This window comes from Dinoponera quadriceps, unplaced genomic scaffold (genome assembly GCF_001313825.1).
Source record: "Dinoponera quadriceps isolate SergipeBrazil2010 unplaced genomic scaffold, ASM131382v1 scaffold316, whole genome shotgun sequence".
NCBI lineage: Eukaryota > Metazoa > Arthropoda > Insecta > Hymenoptera > Formicidae > Dinoponera > Dinoponera quadriceps.
Window position 1 is genome coordinate 165,874 of NW_014554530.1, and position 17,809 is coordinate 183,682.

Below are 17,809 nucleotides of genomic sequence, written 5' to 3' on the forward strand. Positions count from 1 at the left end.
TATACGATAAATCTACAATTTATCTTGTATCCAATTTCGTTTTGTACTGTTGTCTTTAAGAGGCTTCTTTCTTAACACAAAAATCAAAATCGCCAAAATTTTAGTGGAGGCTAGGAGATCAGACGTCAAAATTTCTTTAACCCTCCGTATGATTCGTTATTTTTCGCTAATACTGTATGATTCTTAGGTCATTTGTGGACAGAACCACTTCTCTCACTATGTATAAATGAAAAAAATCGGAGAATAATATTTTGCTTTATTTCAGACCTCTACTTTTAGTTATAAACGTTGTTTAACCTTCGATGTTTATAACATTTTTTTTTCTTTGAAGAAAACACGAAGAGAAATATATGATTTTTTTACTCGAAGGGAGAAATTCATAACTTTCGAACAACGTTAAACCAATTATGCGCGGTAAATCTACGATTCATGCACTCTTATCCAAATAATTTCGATTTTTCGTACTGTAACTTTTAAGAGACTTTTCTTTTTTCACTTTTTAAAAAGAGGGAGACGCGTATCGCTCTCTGGCGAAGAACCAATATTCTTCGTCGCTGAAGTGCAATCGAGGTGGAAATATTATCACCTGAGGTCAAAAGCACCTCGCGCGCTTGAAATACGACATAATGCAGCTCATGAGACATGCAGATTTACCTGCACCGTACGAGATTATTCACATGCTCGCGTGTGCTATTCGCACCGCTGGCGAAATTTCACACGATATCTCACGCGAGTACCACCATGGGAACGTGTGATTATGCATTAATAAAAAAAACGATATCGATTTGGAACCCATCACGAGTGGTGGAGAAGTTTTCCTTTCGCGTCAAATTTCGCTGCTTCGTTATTCCAATCGTAGACGATCGTTGCGCTATGAAGTGCTTTAATTTTTGCCTCTTCATTTTTTCCACAAGTTTCGTCCGTTCGCGTGTATGCACGCTGGAAACGTTCGATAAGAACTGTAATTCGAGAATGTGAAAGGCACACCAGATAAAGGTGTTTATCTGGTCGCAGGTGGTATTCAAAGCCGAAGGTGTAAAGTTGAAAAGAGAATTTTTACCCGAGCGATTTTTGTTCGAACTCCACCGAAACCCGAAAGCCGAAACGCCTTGAAGAAAGGTCATGCGGTTGCGTCTAGAAACGTTTTATGACGAGCAAGTGCTATCGTGGAGCAAGCTGTTGCTCTCGATACTCGGCCTCTGGCCGGAGAGTCACGACAATTTAAAATTTTTCTTCTTCGCCACGTACATCATATGTGTTACAGCGTTGTTGATCGTGAATCTGCTACAAAATATGCACGATGCCGAGAGGATCATGAGGAACATCACTTTTTCCTTCCCGAGCGTGCTGATCGTGCTGAAGAATCTGATGTTCCGATGGAAGATGAACCAACTGTCCTCCGTATTGGAAGCTGTGAGGAAAAACGTCGGGGAGGGACTTTATCAAAGCCCCGCTGAGAAGTGCAAAGTGATTTGGTATAACGTGGCGTCGACGTTATTCGCCACATCGTCCGCTACGTCATTGTTCTTTGTTCCTACGTTATATTACACAATACCAATTCTCAGCTGCATTCTATCAAGTGAGTAAATCAAAGAAATTATAAAGTATGTGTATGCCGACTTAATGCTCCCTCGCTGCAACTGTCCTTGTTTAACGAAGCGAAATCAGAAGCGAGAGATTGCAGCGAGCAATCAGGAGCCTTAAAATTTGTATAGAAAATTCCCTCACATCTCGTTCGATACAGAGTCAAAAATATTCAACATGTGAATTGCTGGCGAAGGAGCAACAATATTACACAAATTTAAGCGTTTTTCACATGAATAACAAATAAACAGAGTTAGATAAAGTAATTTAAATTAGAAGTTAGAGATTAGTTACGCGAGACTATATATATATAAAACTAATTTAGGTATTCTTCTCCTAAACTATTTTTTATTTCGATTACTTTTAACTTAACTAAATTAATTCTACAGGCCATTAGCTTCTAACTAAACTTAACTTAAAAAAGAAGTTAGATTACCCAATCCTGCGAATAAATAAATAAATGATCAGTATATCCTGTAAAATTAGTGATCGTATAATTATTTCAGTAAATTAATTATTACACGATTATATACACAGATAAATAATGTACAGTATATTCGTGCGAATATCTTAATCTCCCGTAATGCTAAAGTTCTCCCCAACGGTTTACGATTCAACGTTATCCCGCGGTTAACGGAGAACGCTATGGATTCCCTGACAGGTTCCGGCAACTGCACTCTTCCGTACGAGCTGCCTGCTCGCGTAAATCTCGTCTACGAGATATCGGAGATGCGCTCGTACGCGCTATTTTGCGCGATTTTAATGCCATCCAGCACGCTCCTGACGATCGGCGCGACCGCAGCGGACAGTCTTCTGGTTTCCCTGACGTTTTATTTGTGCGGTCAGCTGTCAATTCTCGGTCATCATGTGAAAAATACCGATCCGCGATCCCTCAAGTATCATTACGAGATGAAGGTTCTCATGGTGCGTCACGCGGAGCTCTTGCGGTGAGACGTCCACCAAGATAATTAAAGACGCTTTCTTTTTACGTGCACGCATCATATCGTTAGTCCCCGAACACGATCCACCTTTTTCGTTTTACTTTAAATTTCACGAAATTATAATCTCGAAAGCAGTTTTTTCTATTTTTTCCGTGGACTTTTTCACAAAAATTCACATGTGTTTACACTGAAGGAAAATTATTGTTATTTTCGGCACCATATCCTTTTGTTATTTTAACCACATTTATTTTAAAATAGTAACAGCAACATACACTTAAGGTTATCATCACTGATACTAGAAAAATAGTTCTCTTGATTATCTTCGTAGTTAAAATAATAAAAGGATATTATTGGCACTGAAAACAACTATAATTCTCTCATAGTGCGGTTAAAATCTGCAACATTTACTGTTTTCCGTAAAGAAGACAAGAAATCAAAAAGAAATTGGAAAAATTGAAAAAAAAAAACAGCTTTTCCGAATCTTCAAAATTATACACGAGACAAATGGAAATACATGAAACTGAGTTGGTATGTAATTTCTTGCAGATTAGCGAGCATCCTGGCGGATACGTTTAGTTCGCTTATGTTCGTGCAGACGATGGGTCTGATATTTTCCCTCTGCATTGTGGCGTATCAACTTCTTATGGTGATGTTGATTTAATAAACCGTTTCGATTTAATATGATTGATAATAAAATAATTTAATTAACATTAAATCACTAAGAATTTTCTGTTTGCGATCGCGTGACTGCGTTTTTCCGTCGTAAACGTTACGAATAATGAGTAAACATAAGTTATACCAAGATAGCACTGCGAATTCTAAAAATATTCCTGAAGTTTCTTTCCTTTCCCGAGTTGTGATACTTTGGGAATTCATCGAAAAATACTGTAAAAATGATCCAGGAAATTAATTATAATAATGCACACACAAAGCACTGAAAGTAAACATAAATATCTACTGGATTCAACCACAGAAAATAATAGTAACAAACAAAACCACTCGTAATTCCTCGTGAATTTCAAAGTATTCGAAGCGCTGGATCATGAAAATATTTGTTATAATGAATTTTTGAAGAATACTTGAAGGCGAATTTAATTGCGATTAATTCTTCAGGAATATCCGGAGTTCTCTAGATATTTATTTTGTTCTATATACTTATATAAACATTCGTTAAGATAAATTCTCTATAAACTTTTATTCACACTGTTGTGCGCTATTTGGACATGAGCTTTTGATATTTGCTTTCTATTAGATTCTCATAACTTTTAGCAATTACGATATTTTAGAACGTGGAAAGCGGCAAAGGATTGAATGAAATCATTCATTTCATGATTTACTCGGCAGCAGTAGTATTGTTGGCGTTCTGCTATTGTTTCCTGGGAGAATGTTTGATTAGCGAGGTGAAAAAAACAACACGTTTTTACGTCTGCCTACCTTTATTCCGTCTAATATTGAACATCGTATTAACGGAGATATTTTACTTCAGAGCGTGGCATTGGATTGGGCGTGTTACTCCACAAACTGGCACGAATTGCCAATTGAGTCCGTGCGTCTTCTAATGATATGCATTGCTCGATCACGAAAGCCGTTATGTTTAACGGCCGGAAAGTTTTATATCTTTTCCCTGGAAACATTCGGCACGGTAAATTTGACGATTCTTTACGGAATGATCTTGAGGCAGGACAGCCACGGATACTTTACGCGAGCCTTTTATATTTCTCATTCGCTCGATCGCAAATCAATTGGAATGGCCGAGGATACAACGCATTTTTTCTTTACAGATCATGAAGGCGTCCATGGCGTATCTGTCGGTGTTGAGAACCATTACATAGATCAGCGGACTGAATAACAAATGACGATAGATTTTAACTTACCCGACACGTGGAAGTTCACGAGATACTTATTTTTTGAACGATAAAAACAATTATTTTTGTGTAACGTGTAAAGTGATGATCGATAAGGCCGATTATAAAACTGTCATTCAAGCGGAAAATATCAACTGAATAACAAAGATTAACCTTACACCGCAATTGACCGCAGATCGCAATGTTCAGTTACATTCGATGTGAAGGATGATGGACAGGCGGACAGACGGGCGCAGAAGAAAGAAAATTTGTCGATCACGACAGAGCGAGACGAATTGAATTCGAGACAATTCACTGAGACAACACGCGCTGAAATTTCGCCTCGCTCTGAAGCGCGACGCGACATCGCGCAGATTTTGGCTGGAGGAGACGTGGAAAAGAAAAATTTATTTCTGTTTATTCAGAAAAGATACAGAGAGTGTACATCTGTTGAATGATACAAATCATAACGTGTCCTTGCCTTTTATGCCTATTGCCGGTTGCGAGAGTGCGAGCGGCGTCGATCGGTGATTGTTGCGCGCGCGCGCGTATTACAACAATTCGTCTTCGATTCTGCCGGTCGAGCGGCATGCACGCGAAACGCCAAACAACGATACTCGCGACGCGTTTTTCGCATTTCTTCGGGGGGAACATTCGCAGAAATGTCCGGAAAGTCGCAGAATCGCACGCCCGGGGAGAAATCGCGGTTGTTGATCAGCGATCGAAGGGTACGTCTCTCGTGGACGTAACGTGAGAATCGGCTGCTCGCAGAAACGTCACGCACGACCGAGATGCGTGCAAACGTAAACTCATGCGGCTCGCAATGTGTCTCTCTTTCTCTCTCTCTCTCTTACGATCTCAGCAAGCAGCCGAGACCGATTCGCGAGGACACGCGCGCGATCGTTCCCGTATAACATGGGGCTTTTCCCACACGTGTTTCCAGCCGATTGAGAGTATTAATCTCCCCGCTTGATTTCTCATCGCAGGATCAGAGAAAGTTCCAACGTGATTCGGCGTTTCTGTGAAATTCCAAGCGTCTGTCCCGAAGGGACGAATTCAGGACCGGAACTCTCGATGCGGACGCGGCAACAGAATAAATATTTATGTACAGGAGGCTCGAGGTACGAAGGAGACACATCGTGTGTATACGGTAAAATCTGCAAGAATTCTTACAGCGAAGTTTCGACATCCGTGATATAAGACGTGGGATCCTGAGCGATCCGTTACGGGTTTTCCCGGGCGCGCGGATCACGTGCTTCTCTCACGAGATAAATCTCTCTCCGCGCTCTCGGTTTTTCCTTTAAACCGCATCTCTCTCTCACTCCGTTTCGTATCCCCTTCTCTCCCCTCCTCTCCTCCGGTGTTTCTCTTCATACGCAACAAAAGGATAAGATTGCGGAGATGAGATAGTATGCCCGTTTTCGCGTTAGTTCCTTGCCCTATAAATTGAAATCGCGACAACCACGTCAGCCAACGGTGGTGGTTTTCAGGACGGAAGAGGCTACGCGAAAATTCAGAGGATGTGCTACAGACATGTCTATGGTTGTTTCCGAGAGAAATTATGAATTGAACACGCCACAGCCTCGAAGCTGAACGAGAGGGAACGTCGATAAGGCTCGACGTATACAAGGATAATATTGATGTTCACTGCTCGCGATCCCTGATGGCAATTCCCGGCTAACGATCGTGGACAACGATCCTCATTCTTATTCTCGTTCGCATTCAATTCTCGTTTCAGTTGTATGTGTGCAATGTACAATTTCCCAAGCTTAAAACCTATTATTATGCAAATGATGAGCGGTATAGTCGATGCACGACGGAAACGGCGATTACAGTTTCACGAAAAACCGAATAAGTTGAGAAATACGAATTTTCAGAGCTCCATAGAAATATAAAGGGAGCTCGGAAAATTACATGTTCATTTAAAGAATGTGGCAATTTGAATATGTATATACGAATTTATATATATATACACACACACACACATGTGTATGGAGAAGCATGTGTAATAACATTACAGATATAAATCGTATATGAACATATTTCAACTTTTGGCAAATTATAACTTGTCTGGTTTTTCGTGAATAATCGATTTTTCTTGTGTATCGACTGTATTGTATATCGTTGGGAATTTATGTGATTAACAGGATTTATGTGATTAACAGGTGGCAGAGATGTATATACTATTGCATGCAAACGAAAGAAACGAAATCTCAGGAAATCGGCAGATCCGAATGTCATGGCATTTGTTTAAGATGATCGAGGATCACCCGATATAAAACGATCTTAGTGACACGGGCGATGTAGTGATCATGCTTAACACAAACACTCGGTACGAGTGAAAAATGTATTAAGAAACGTTAACGCTTATTTTACAAAACAAATATACACGTATTCTTCGTAATAGCGTTGACATTTTATTTTATGCATTTTATCTCATAATGTCATTCGAAATTATGTCATCCTGCGAGGTCCTCGACTAACCCATATCATTCCCTAACTAAAAGATGCCCCCCCCCCCAAAAAAAAGTATTGCACAGTGATTTATACGCTGCGAGATATTTAATCATTCCATACTAAAAACACAGATTATACGTTTCCACTTTTGTTAATTCTGTAATTATATGTATATGTATAAATGCAGTACAATATAAACTGATTACAAAAGCTGCGTTCCGACATTCACTGTCAGTATTGAAAATCTATAGTTCATGTTACTAGAGATTTTTAATACTGGCAGAATTTTTAATACTGGCTGAATATCGGAACGCAGCCAAAGAACGAATAACAAAATAGATAAATGTCAAAGTTTACGGAGACAGTCAACATGACACGTTCTTCTTATCGTCAAATAGAGATCCTCAGCCATCAATTTAAGAAGCATAATCAATTTAAGGAACTTGTATATCAACACGTGCTATTTTTTTTAAATAACGATGAAGTTATACGTATGTGCGAAAATAATGACTTTTCCGATAGTGAGTTTTGTTTCTAAATATTTGCGTTTCACACGAAATATATTTATCCTAACAAATCCTGAGAACAGTGTGACGAGAAGTTAGAAGAAATTATGCAAGTTACGAGTATCTTGCCAGCAACAATTGCCAAATTATGTTTAATGGAAAATAATTTAAACTGAGTACATTTTTCTTCCTTTTCTTTTCTAAGAAATGTTAAAACGTTTGTGAAATAAAATATACGATACATTTCGTGATATATTCATGGAAATTCGAGCCTTACTTATATTACTTGTATAATAATTTCTCACATTTTGCATTATTTATATAATCATTCTGTACAATATTCTCGAATAAATCTACGGACTGATATAACAAACGGTATATATAATTTTGGAAATGTTTTTCTGCAAGTATTGCAACGTATGTATATATTGAAGTTTCGCGATAAGGAAAACAAATATATTTTCTTATAAAATGTGATTTCAGGAGGATGTTCTGCGGCTGAACAAAAAAGAACGCTATTCTAAAGTTATGATATCTTCGCGTATAAGTATGAGAAGACAAAAATGAGACGATAATACATAATTTCGTTTTATATATGGTCTCTTGCTCGGAACGAAATGGTTATTTTCACACAAATTGTAGATTAAATTTCAGCTGCGAGTTTCGGATCAAACTTCGGTTTTTTACTATTGATGGAAAATATAAGAGTGCGCGCGAGAGAGATAAAGGGAGGGGGAAAATAATTATTAAAGAGGTTTATAGGAATATAATCCTCTCTTCCCCTTCTCCCCTCACACTAATGAAATCTATGTGGGACACTTACAATGCCGATCACTGCATAATAAATCTACGGACATTTTACCGGTTTCATGGAATAATAATTCAGTTTCGCGAATAATTATTGAGAAAAAACATAGTGGTGTTGCGTCACTGTCGCGTCATGCTGACGTCGATACTTGTGAAAGGTAAGAGTTCACGATCGAATCACGGACGCATCCAGTCCTTGCACGCTACCATATATGTACAGATATTTTTGTCGTAGATTAGAACGTGAAGTGATCGCGAATCTACGAAAAAGTGACGCGGAAGCAAGGCACCGTTGCTGTTTATAAGTGTACGAGGGCAAATACGAAATTCTCGGGGACCTGTATCTTGCGCTGCTGTGCAGCGATATGTACCTGTGCCGATAATTACATCGGTAAGGATATACAGGTGCTGATCAATAAATAAAATGACTCGACAAAATGGAGAACATGAAAGGGAGCAGCTTGTCGTTTCAGCACACTTACGAATATGTACATAAGTAACGGAATGATTTGTAATCACTGTACATGAAATCACAGCACTTACAAAGCGTTAGGACGCGGCTGAAAGTTTCATGTCGCACACTTGAAGATCAACACGCAGCTGTTAAATTGCGCGTCGTGCAAAACTATATTCGTTTCAACGATAATCATCATCGAATCGCGACTTCTGTAGTGTTGCCTGCGAAAACGCTCTCAGGTTGGTGAAAACTAATCCCATCTAAATTAATCGTAGGCGAGACGATATACGCATCTCTCAATAAAGACTTGACGAACTGAAAAAAAGCGTGTGACCTAGTAAGTGTTTTACTTTGCAAGTGCCCGACTTTTACATACATTACGCAGTATATTCGCAAGTTTTCTTCTTTAAAAACATCCGAGTGAACATCAAATACCTTGTAGCTTACGATAGCGGACATGTCTTTAACACGTGAATCGAGGCGGTAATATCAAGAAAGGTAATTGAAATCGCGACTAAAGGTCAGAGCCGTGGGAGCAAGGGCAATTGTACACCTAAAAAAAAAAAACTCACCGATTGGTGACAGGTGGTGGTTTCAGTCGTCGAAAGTCGTTCTAGTTCGTTAAAGCTATAACTTTGTCCCCGAGCAGAAATTAAAAGGCGGCTCCGTACGAAACTGTTTTACGCAACATAATCACGCAACAAAATAGTCAATGGCCAATTAGAGGTGTTTCATCTGTCACCGAGTTGCACTTCGCAAATGAAACACACTCTCGATTCGTGCCAGTGTCGGTGATTCTTGATTGTTGCAATGTAGTTATTATTACGGTTGCACCTAATCCTTACAAATAATATCAATATTAAGTATCGCGTAAATAATAGTTTATATTTTGCGCAAACAGCAGGGCGTGTTGAAACGCTAACGTTATACAGCACTGTTTGCGAGTCCCGGAGGGGACAGATCACGACGATGAGTGATTAATACGAGTAATAAAGTATACGAGCTACTTAAGAACTAAACAATACACACTCTCGAACCATATTTCGCTGCGTGCATTAAAACGGAAATGCACTTTATATAAGAATATATTTTTACTTTTTTTCCTTTTTTTTTGCAACACGCGGAGGCATTCGCGAGCACGAACGTCCCCGTACGTGTAATTTTCGACCAAACTATTCTTGTCCGTCATGTGTAAGATATGTAAAATTATGTTACATCAAGTATTATCGCGTCTCATTTTCCTTTAAGTTCTTTGTTCAAGTAATTATCAATAAAAAAGGCATCGTAAACAACGTATGTACAAAAGGAAATATATAAAAAGTATAGTTACTAATTTGTTTTCTTTCTTTAAGCGACAATAGACTTAAAATTCCCGGTGGCAGCAATTCCTTCGGTTATGCGGCTCAACGACTATTATACAACCCCCAATGTGATATAAAAGACATCACAGACACTGGCACAATCGCGTTAGCTTCTTGGCTGGTAATTGTTCCCATTGACTGTCGATGTTCTTACAAATACTATTATTTATAGCGTGTCCATATGCACTCAATATACGCACACACGCACACACGCACAGTCGTTTTTCGATTGACTCCGTCTGAAATAACTTCCTCCATTGCGTGACGTTGTTTTGCTTTTATTAACGAGACGAAGGACTTACAGTGGGCAGTAGATGGTTGCGTGAGAAATGTTTACAGTCTAGATGGCCCGGAGGAGCATCTCTGGATTGGTGTGAGATAGTAATTTTGCAATGGTCAAGTGCACACGAATCCCTCCTGCGCTACCGTGGACGCACCAGTAGGTCCTTCCTGTCACGACAGATGTTACGGCTGAATGAATTGTATTATCAAGTGTTTCAAATACTTTTAAGTGCGACGGAGAGACAGAAGGGTTAATAGTTCGACGGATAGATGCACTAACAGGATGCCAAAGTCGACGACGAACTCGACAAGCAACTCGATAACATAGCGATGATCCTCAAAACGTTAATAAAGACTGACACGATCACGCTTTCTGTATTTTTCGTCAGTCACGGGAAAGTTGCAAGACATTTTTTTATAAGTTTCGGAACACATCCCATGTCCAATAAGAGAATTTGTTTTTTACTCATTCTCAGGAGATACATTTCCTTATTGAACACGAGATTCGTTGCGAAACTTCTAACCAAAAAGTGTTGCAACCGTTTCGGCTGACTATACATATAGAATGTTGGGCTAATTAAAAAATAAATCAAGGAAAAATATAGTAAAATAATTAAAGTTAAAAAAAGAAAAAATCTAGACTATACATATATATCTTGCGTAAATATAAATGTGATATAAATATGAATACGATAAATGTGAATGCAATAAATGCGTGCTATTTTGTTTTACCATATCTAACGGAAAATCTAACCAAGATATATACAAATATTTCTGTAAACTTTACGTATCTTTTTAAGTCTTGAAATTTAATTGAAAACGTACTAAGAACGTTCCTTGAATTTTTTCTGATTGGAGCATTGATACATTCGCCACATATAAGCTACAGGATTTCTGTATTAGGTAAGTATTTACGTTAATTAACAGCTAAAGATGTTATTTTAAAATTTTTAATCATTTTTGCCACATACGGAGCAATGTTCAAATTGATTTTCAGACATACTAATATTTTACTATGTAAAAGCATATGTATGTGTATGTATATATATTTATATATTTTATGTGTGTATATATATATATATATATAAAATATTCAGTTCTTACATCTTTAGTAGTTGATAGGCTCTGTTTGTACTCATCCAAGTTGAAACCGGAATTACTATCTTCTCCGCAAGATTGTACTACTATCGATGAGTTCTCAACCTATGAAGAATTACCGCGCAATTGTTATACTTTGTATTTAATTTTACATCAACGAATTCAGAATAAAATGTCCTTCTTCTTGAAGCGCATTTTATAGTATACACTACCTACTTGCTCTTCCACGTCATTGACTCGCACACGTTTCTTCCCACAAGTGTCAATCCCTTGATCCGATAATCGCTTTCTGCTTGTTGTATCACCTGGATTTCGGGGTGATACACTGCCACTATTCCCATTTCCAGCAATGCTGCCGTTCCGATGCACGCCACCGGAAACCTATAAATATTTCAACACTTAACCATCGTAGCATGAAAGAGTTGATCCTACAGTAATTTGAAATGCAAATTTTATCATTTTCAATGTTCTATTGCGTAATGTTAAAAGAAGAAAAATATTTCAAAAAAAAATATTTCTCGAATATTTCAATAACATATAGGTGTTAAACTTAGTTTTCGCTATGTTCTGCCTGAAAAACGCATTTATTTCATGAGATGACATTTTCGGATAACTCATGTAGCAGCCATTTTCTCTCCTTTTGGATTTTTCCCACGGCGCGTAAACGTTCAGAAACAGCAATAGGAGTAACATTTAACACTTTTGACGATCCTTCGAGTGTTTGAGTTGGATTTTCATCCAATGATGCAATTCAGCGTCCTCAAACTTTTTCGACTGTCCGGAACGTTCTTTATCTTCCACACTTAAGTCACCACTTTTGAATCGTTGAAACTGCTATATGTTCTTTCTGATGGAACTTGTTCACCATAACTTTCAGAAATCAATCGATGCACTTCAGCTGCAGTTTTCTTCCGATCAAAGTAGTGAAGAAATACATGTCCAAAAAACTACTTATCACGATTCATTTAAAATAAAAAAATATTTCTGTTTTTGTTTGAATTTTACTGATATATATCTAACCTTCGAAAGACAATCAACTTCAACTGTGAAAGCTTACTACTTTTGCAGTTGGAGCCATCTAATTGTGAGCGGCAGAAACTAAGTTTATCACCTACTATCATAAAAATTGATTAAGCAATAGAATGGTACTTTAAAATTAATATGACGTTTAAAATTTAATACGTTCGTTACCAGCATCACATATGCGACGCAATGATCTCTCACAAGAGACCGACGTCACGTATGTGTGATGGTAGACAAATTTTTCTACATTCACATTCAACTAAGTCTATCTTGCACGATTATGTAAAAAAATGGTTTGAACACGAGATAGCCTGTGAAGAGTTCTCTAAATAAATTCTGGTAGTGAATGTATTAACATACAATATTAACAAAATCTACATGTAACATTACCTTTCGTTCTTTTTTCAGCAAGCTTGGTGACACGTAAGTATGCAGATCCTTCCTTTTTACATGTTTAGCCTCTATCCACATGCCCTCTTTCAACATGTTTATTTGTTCTGCTTGCCTTTCAACTGCAGTAAATATATATATATATATATATAAATATGTATAGTTGCATTATTCTGTACTTATTGCATCTTATGTAAAAACGATGTATTCATGCATATATTTATAATAATTTATACATGTTTTATATGTCATATATTTATAACTATTATATAACATATAATAAATTATAACTTATAGTTAGATTTAAACTTACTTGTCTCTACAAAGGATTTAATATCATATGTGAGGTCAATATTGAGATTCTCGCTTTTAGCGAATAATAGACCAATGAACCACATAGAGCAATGTTTATCCGGTTCTGGATCCAATGGTGGAAATGCTTCCGGATTTACGTGCGCCAAGGTAATATGAGGATTTCTTTCCAGTGTACCTGTTGTGAAGAGTTATAATTAGGTTATTTCGTTATCAACAGATTATTAGTATATTTCGATTATTATTAATGTTTCAATAGTTAAGTTCAATAGTAAATCGTAATATGAAAATAATAAATGTATACGTATTTACGACTTTATCATTAAAAAATTAAAACTAAGACTAAAATAATGACTAGTTTACATTAATTATATATAATTGCCCTTTATCCTTTGGAAAGATTACTGTGATTTATTTCAAATTCTTTCTGTATCTTTGGTGGTCTGTAAATATAATGTTTTTACATCAAACCTTGTTTCAATCTATTATCACAGCACAATAAATAGTACAGTGAGATAGGAAACATCAAGAAAGCAATAAGTACACTAGATTTAATTAATATAATTAATTTTTGAAGAAATTAATTATAAGTTGCATGTTGATAATAGGTTTGCTCTTATCAGCTGTATTGTAATAATTTGGAGAGAGAACAAGAATATCCTCACTAGTATAAGAATATATAGAAGAGGAGAAAAAACGAATTCAACGAATTCAACGTAATATTATAATTCTTGTACGTCACGAACGAAATATAAACATATTAATTACATATTTTATTATGTATACATGATAAGGCAATAACTGTATTACCACCTTGAATACTATCAAAAAATAAAAATATTATAATTTAATATCATATTTTATATCGTTGAATAAATTAAACATATTTGTATTTATATAGATTTCAGGATTACACGTATTTTACATAATATTTCACATTTTGATTTTCACTCTCGATATAATACATTGCTCCCGGTATGTTTTCTCAAATAGACACAGAAATTTAATTTAAACTTTGTATTAGAAAGTAAAATGTTTTTGTGACGCGATAATATGTATGTGTTTGTTACCTATCAAATGCCGTATTTTCGATTCGACGAGACCACACCATTCCAGCTGATCTTCCGCGGTTGAGCTTCTAGCTAATAATACGATGTAGTGCTTATATTTGCTAAAGAAATTTGGTGGTTCGAACAATTTGTCCCATGTCGCCTTGCCTATGATAATCTCCTCGGTTATGGATAGTCCGTTCTCAAACGCTTCTTGCATGATGGTTCTCGTCGACACGGACACGTTGAAAGTAGAATTTTGTTGAGGATACGCTGGTGTAATTATAGGCATCAAATGATACCTATCAGATATATTAACCTAAAGTGCAAAGAATGAAGATATAAAGTAGTAAAATTGATTTTCAAGAGCCTTAAAAAACAAATTTTTGAAATAAACATAGGAAAAGTATAAGAAATAAAAAAAATCTGTATAAAATATCTTAACATATGACAATTCGTGTTAACGTTATATTTTTTTATAAGTTATATGCAATATTTGTTAAATATAAGCTATATCAAAAACTTACCCTCGGATCCCAAACCGGGTATCCTAGATTGACAGTATCAGGTTGTTTTAAAAGTACTGGTTGAGGCCACTTCCATTGAGAAAATACGAGGAAAAATTTTTCTATTAAAGTAGCAGCCACAGCATTGGGATAAAGCTGACATGTTCGCGCGACTAACATCGCCCAGGACACACCACCAAGGTAACCTAACACATTACTATATATGCCATGCCCTAAAAAATTAAATATAGATGAAGATAAAGATACACATCGTATATTAGCTGTTACTGAGAGCTATTATCATGTAAACTTACGTTTCGCCCATAATTTTATTGCTCTAAGAGCTAGTCTGAAATTTTCTATATTAGGTACTAAACGCAATATTTCATCGGTTACTCTACAACCATTAAGACTTCGGACGCACTTTTGATCAAGATTTTTGAGAAGCATGTCATCCCTGAGATCCTGAAAATTTATTAAATATTTATCATAAGACATAAGACGCTCGTAGAATATTACTTTTATACAAATATGAAATATATTACTAACCATTGAATCTGGAATTTCTTTAAGAGTTAATTTTGCAAACAACATATCAATTTCTATACCATCAAAATTCATCTTAATAACTGGTACAAAGGCTTCTTCCACTGCCTACAATACAAAAAATATTATTAACACTTGTTACTATGCTAGAAGTTTCACTACATGTATATACATTACCATTTTATTTCTAACTTTAAATATATATTCAATAAATAATAGCTGTTTGTATTACATGTTTTTGAATTACATACTCTTAAATCTGTAACTTCCTCTTGCACCTTCAATAACTCAAAGAAGGATGTAAAATAATCTGATCTATATATGTGGCGTGGTACAACACACAGTGCATCAATATCAGCACCTTTGTGATGCACACCTAGCCTGTACGAGCCAAATGTGTATATTTTACCACCAACTTGTTCAGCCACATTAGGTGGCATATTTCTGGCTACACTTGTTTCCCTTATCCATTGTTTAACCAATGTGTTCAATTTACTGTAACAACAAATATATTTTGACAATTGTATATTGTAGTTGTTATTCTAATACAAAGAAAATGCTAGTTGCACGTTAGAATACACATATTTTGGGATGACTTATGAGTCATACCTTAAAATCTCCATCCTATGATTCAACTCTTCTTCAGATTCAAAAACATTGTAGGGTTTAAGGGCCTCTTTCAATTCGTTGGTTCTAGAAATATCAAGGGGTTTGGGCTCAGCTATACTGATAGCGGATGTCATGCCCAAAGTACGTAAGTTCTTTTCATTTGACGCCGAGTTTGCATTAGAGTTATTACTTTGTGTCGGCCACATCTTGATATCCTTTAATTAAGTATACGCTTCAAAAGACACAACACCTTGCTGTAAATATCATTATTACAGGTTCATACGAGTATAGAAAAAAAGCGATAGTGAAAGGTATCCTATAAAAAAGCTTGTGTAAGTTAAGAACAAGTATATTCGAAAGAATAAGAAGATACGGTATTTATTATCAGTAAAGTGTATTTCCACCATTTTTGTGCACACATACATTTAATTATTGACGATGATTCGATCTAAACAATGGTTGGCGCGTCGAGATTAAAACCGAGCAACAAAGGGGAAAGATAAAGGAATAACGATACGTCTAAATATCTTACCGCCTGAATGTTTCGTCAAAGATACAGCGACATGATAAAGATACACAGGACGAAGAACTCAATCGTGTTGTCAGGTTATAAAACACGCAGATGCTCACGCTAATCGTAGCATAGCGTGTGTTCGTTGGATCGCAATTCGAGTGCCGTAAGACGAATTTTAGGTTTTAGGATAAGTAGCACGATTCATGTACTATCGCACAGATACCTATAATCGCGTGAGCCTACTGGTAAACAATTTTTGCGGAAGCGAGGTGAACATCTAGCTGTGGATTGCGTGTGAGAAGATGCAGTTAGTCTACGCGCGACCAGGACGAGACACATGCACGACACCGTCGCGAGACCGCGTAACCCGTCGCATCGAATAGAACGCGTGGTTCGCGCGAATCGTACACTGATCGCGTCACACTACATAGGTAAATAAGCAAATATTATTACACGAAAAATAATAGATGACACGAATACTGAACACTCCGCGCGACAAACTACCTACAGTATAAACATGGCGTTACTCGACGGCTCGTTGGCTCGAAACAGTCTATGACTGTACGAAACTCGAAGAGCTGCGGAATGCCGTTACCGTTACGTAAAAGTGACATCTGTGGAACGTATTGTGGTTCTCAACGTGAGGTGAAAATTACAAGTACGCGAATTTGTCAGACCCGTATCACACTGTGGATCGGGATTGAGATTTAGCCAATCGGAGCGAGTTAAACTTGCTCTAATTGGTCAGATTTTTATCCAAATCCGTAATCTGATACAGGTTTTAGAATATTTGTCATTTCATTGGTTAACAGACATAATAGGTCTAGATCGAGCGTTGAGGGGTAGAGGTCGAAATGCGCATAGAAAAGAACACATTGTGTTGCGTGTCTGCGCGAATGAAAAAGAACACATAGTACGCGCATAGTCCGCACGAGTGAGAGAGAACGCAAGGACACGAAACAGAGTACATCTTTTTTTACGTGCACCTCGACGGGTGGGATGACCATGTCTCTAGTGAACGGGCTACACCGATTGGCCGATATTAGAAAACACCAAATCACGGCTGGTCGGCACGCTTCCCAGCTCGACCCCTACTTCTCAAATAAAAGCAAACGTTCGGTCTAATATATTATGTCTATGGTCAACTTAGGCCTGTATTCTGAACTCTCTTTTATCGATAAATCCCGGTCTACAATAGGTACTTTAAGCTCTAAATCTTAAGAAATTGACCAATTTCGACAATCGAATGTGAGAAGAATAATCAACTGTGATTGGCCAATTTCTTAAGGCTTAAAACACCTATTGTAGACTAGTGACTTTTGCCCATAGGACGCGGCAGCGCTTGCTGCGCGAAGAGGAAGTTGGCGCGGTAGCCAATCAACGTGCCGTTTTTCCACAAGAACTAAAAGTTTATTGGCTGCCGCGTCGCTTCTCGCCGCATGGCAATTATTTCCTGTGGGCAGAAGCCATAAGTTTATCTTCAGATACTGTATGGCTCATTTCATTGGCTGATATATGAATTT

At 37.1% G+C, this 17,809-nt stretch overlaps 2 protein-coding genes across 6 annotated transcripts in view; one reads left to right on the forward strand and one right to left on the reverse strand.

The window, feature by feature from the left end:
* The window catches only part of LOC106751844 (odorant receptor 82a-like), a 45,374-nt gene extending 36,211 nt beyond the window's left edge, over positions 1-9,163 (forward strand). The window contains exons 1-6 of one of the 3 annotated variants that reach the window (XM_014633038.1): positions 1,123-1,579; positions 2,246-2,531; positions 3,072-3,171; positions 3,812-3,925; positions 4,012-4,167; positions 4,307-9,163. In XM_014633038.1, coding sequence (XP_014488524.1) covers positions 1,123-1,579; positions 2,246-2,531; positions 3,072-3,171; positions 3,812-3,925; positions 4,012-4,167; positions 4,307-4,357 — 1,164 coding nt within the window. In that variant the 3' untranslated portion in view covers positions 4,358-9,163. Of the gene's footprint in view, positions 1-1,122; positions 1,580-2,245; positions 2,532-3,071; positions 3,172-3,811; positions 3,926-4,011 lie in introns of those variants that run through there. The other 2 variants (XM_014633039.1, XM_014633037.1) reach the window with 2 other exon arrangements.
* Positions 4,770-16,834, reverse strand: LOC106751842 (poly(A) polymerase type 3). 3 transcript variants are annotated; one of them, XR_001375098.1, is made up of 13 exons: positions 16,305-16,834; positions 15,773-16,026; positions 15,415-15,658; positions 15,167-15,271; positions 14,932-15,082; positions 14,639-14,850; positions 14,133-14,430; positions 13,064-13,240; positions 12,751-12,872; positions 11,554-11,718; positions 11,344-11,442; positions 10,260-10,407; positions 4,770-5,808 (listed from the first exon to the last, which is right to left on the reverse strand). XR_001375098.1 is itself a non-coding variant. In XM_014633035.1 (12 exons), the coding sequence occupies exons 2-12, from the start codon at positions 15,976-15,978 to the stop codon at positions 10,354-10,356; spliced, it is 1,833 nt and encodes a 610-aa protein (XP_014488521.1). In that variant the 5' UTR covers positions 15,979-15,987; positions 16,305-16,834; the 3' UTR covers positions 4,770-10,353. The 3 variants fall into 3 exon arrangements, 2 of the variants coding, with proteins under 2 accessions (XP_014488521.1, XP_014488519.1); XM_014633035.1 differs by having other exon boundaries at positions 4,770-10,407; positions 15,773-15,987; XM_014633033.1 differs by having other exon boundaries at positions 4,770-10,407.
* Positions 16,835-17,809: the final 975 nt, after the last annotated feature.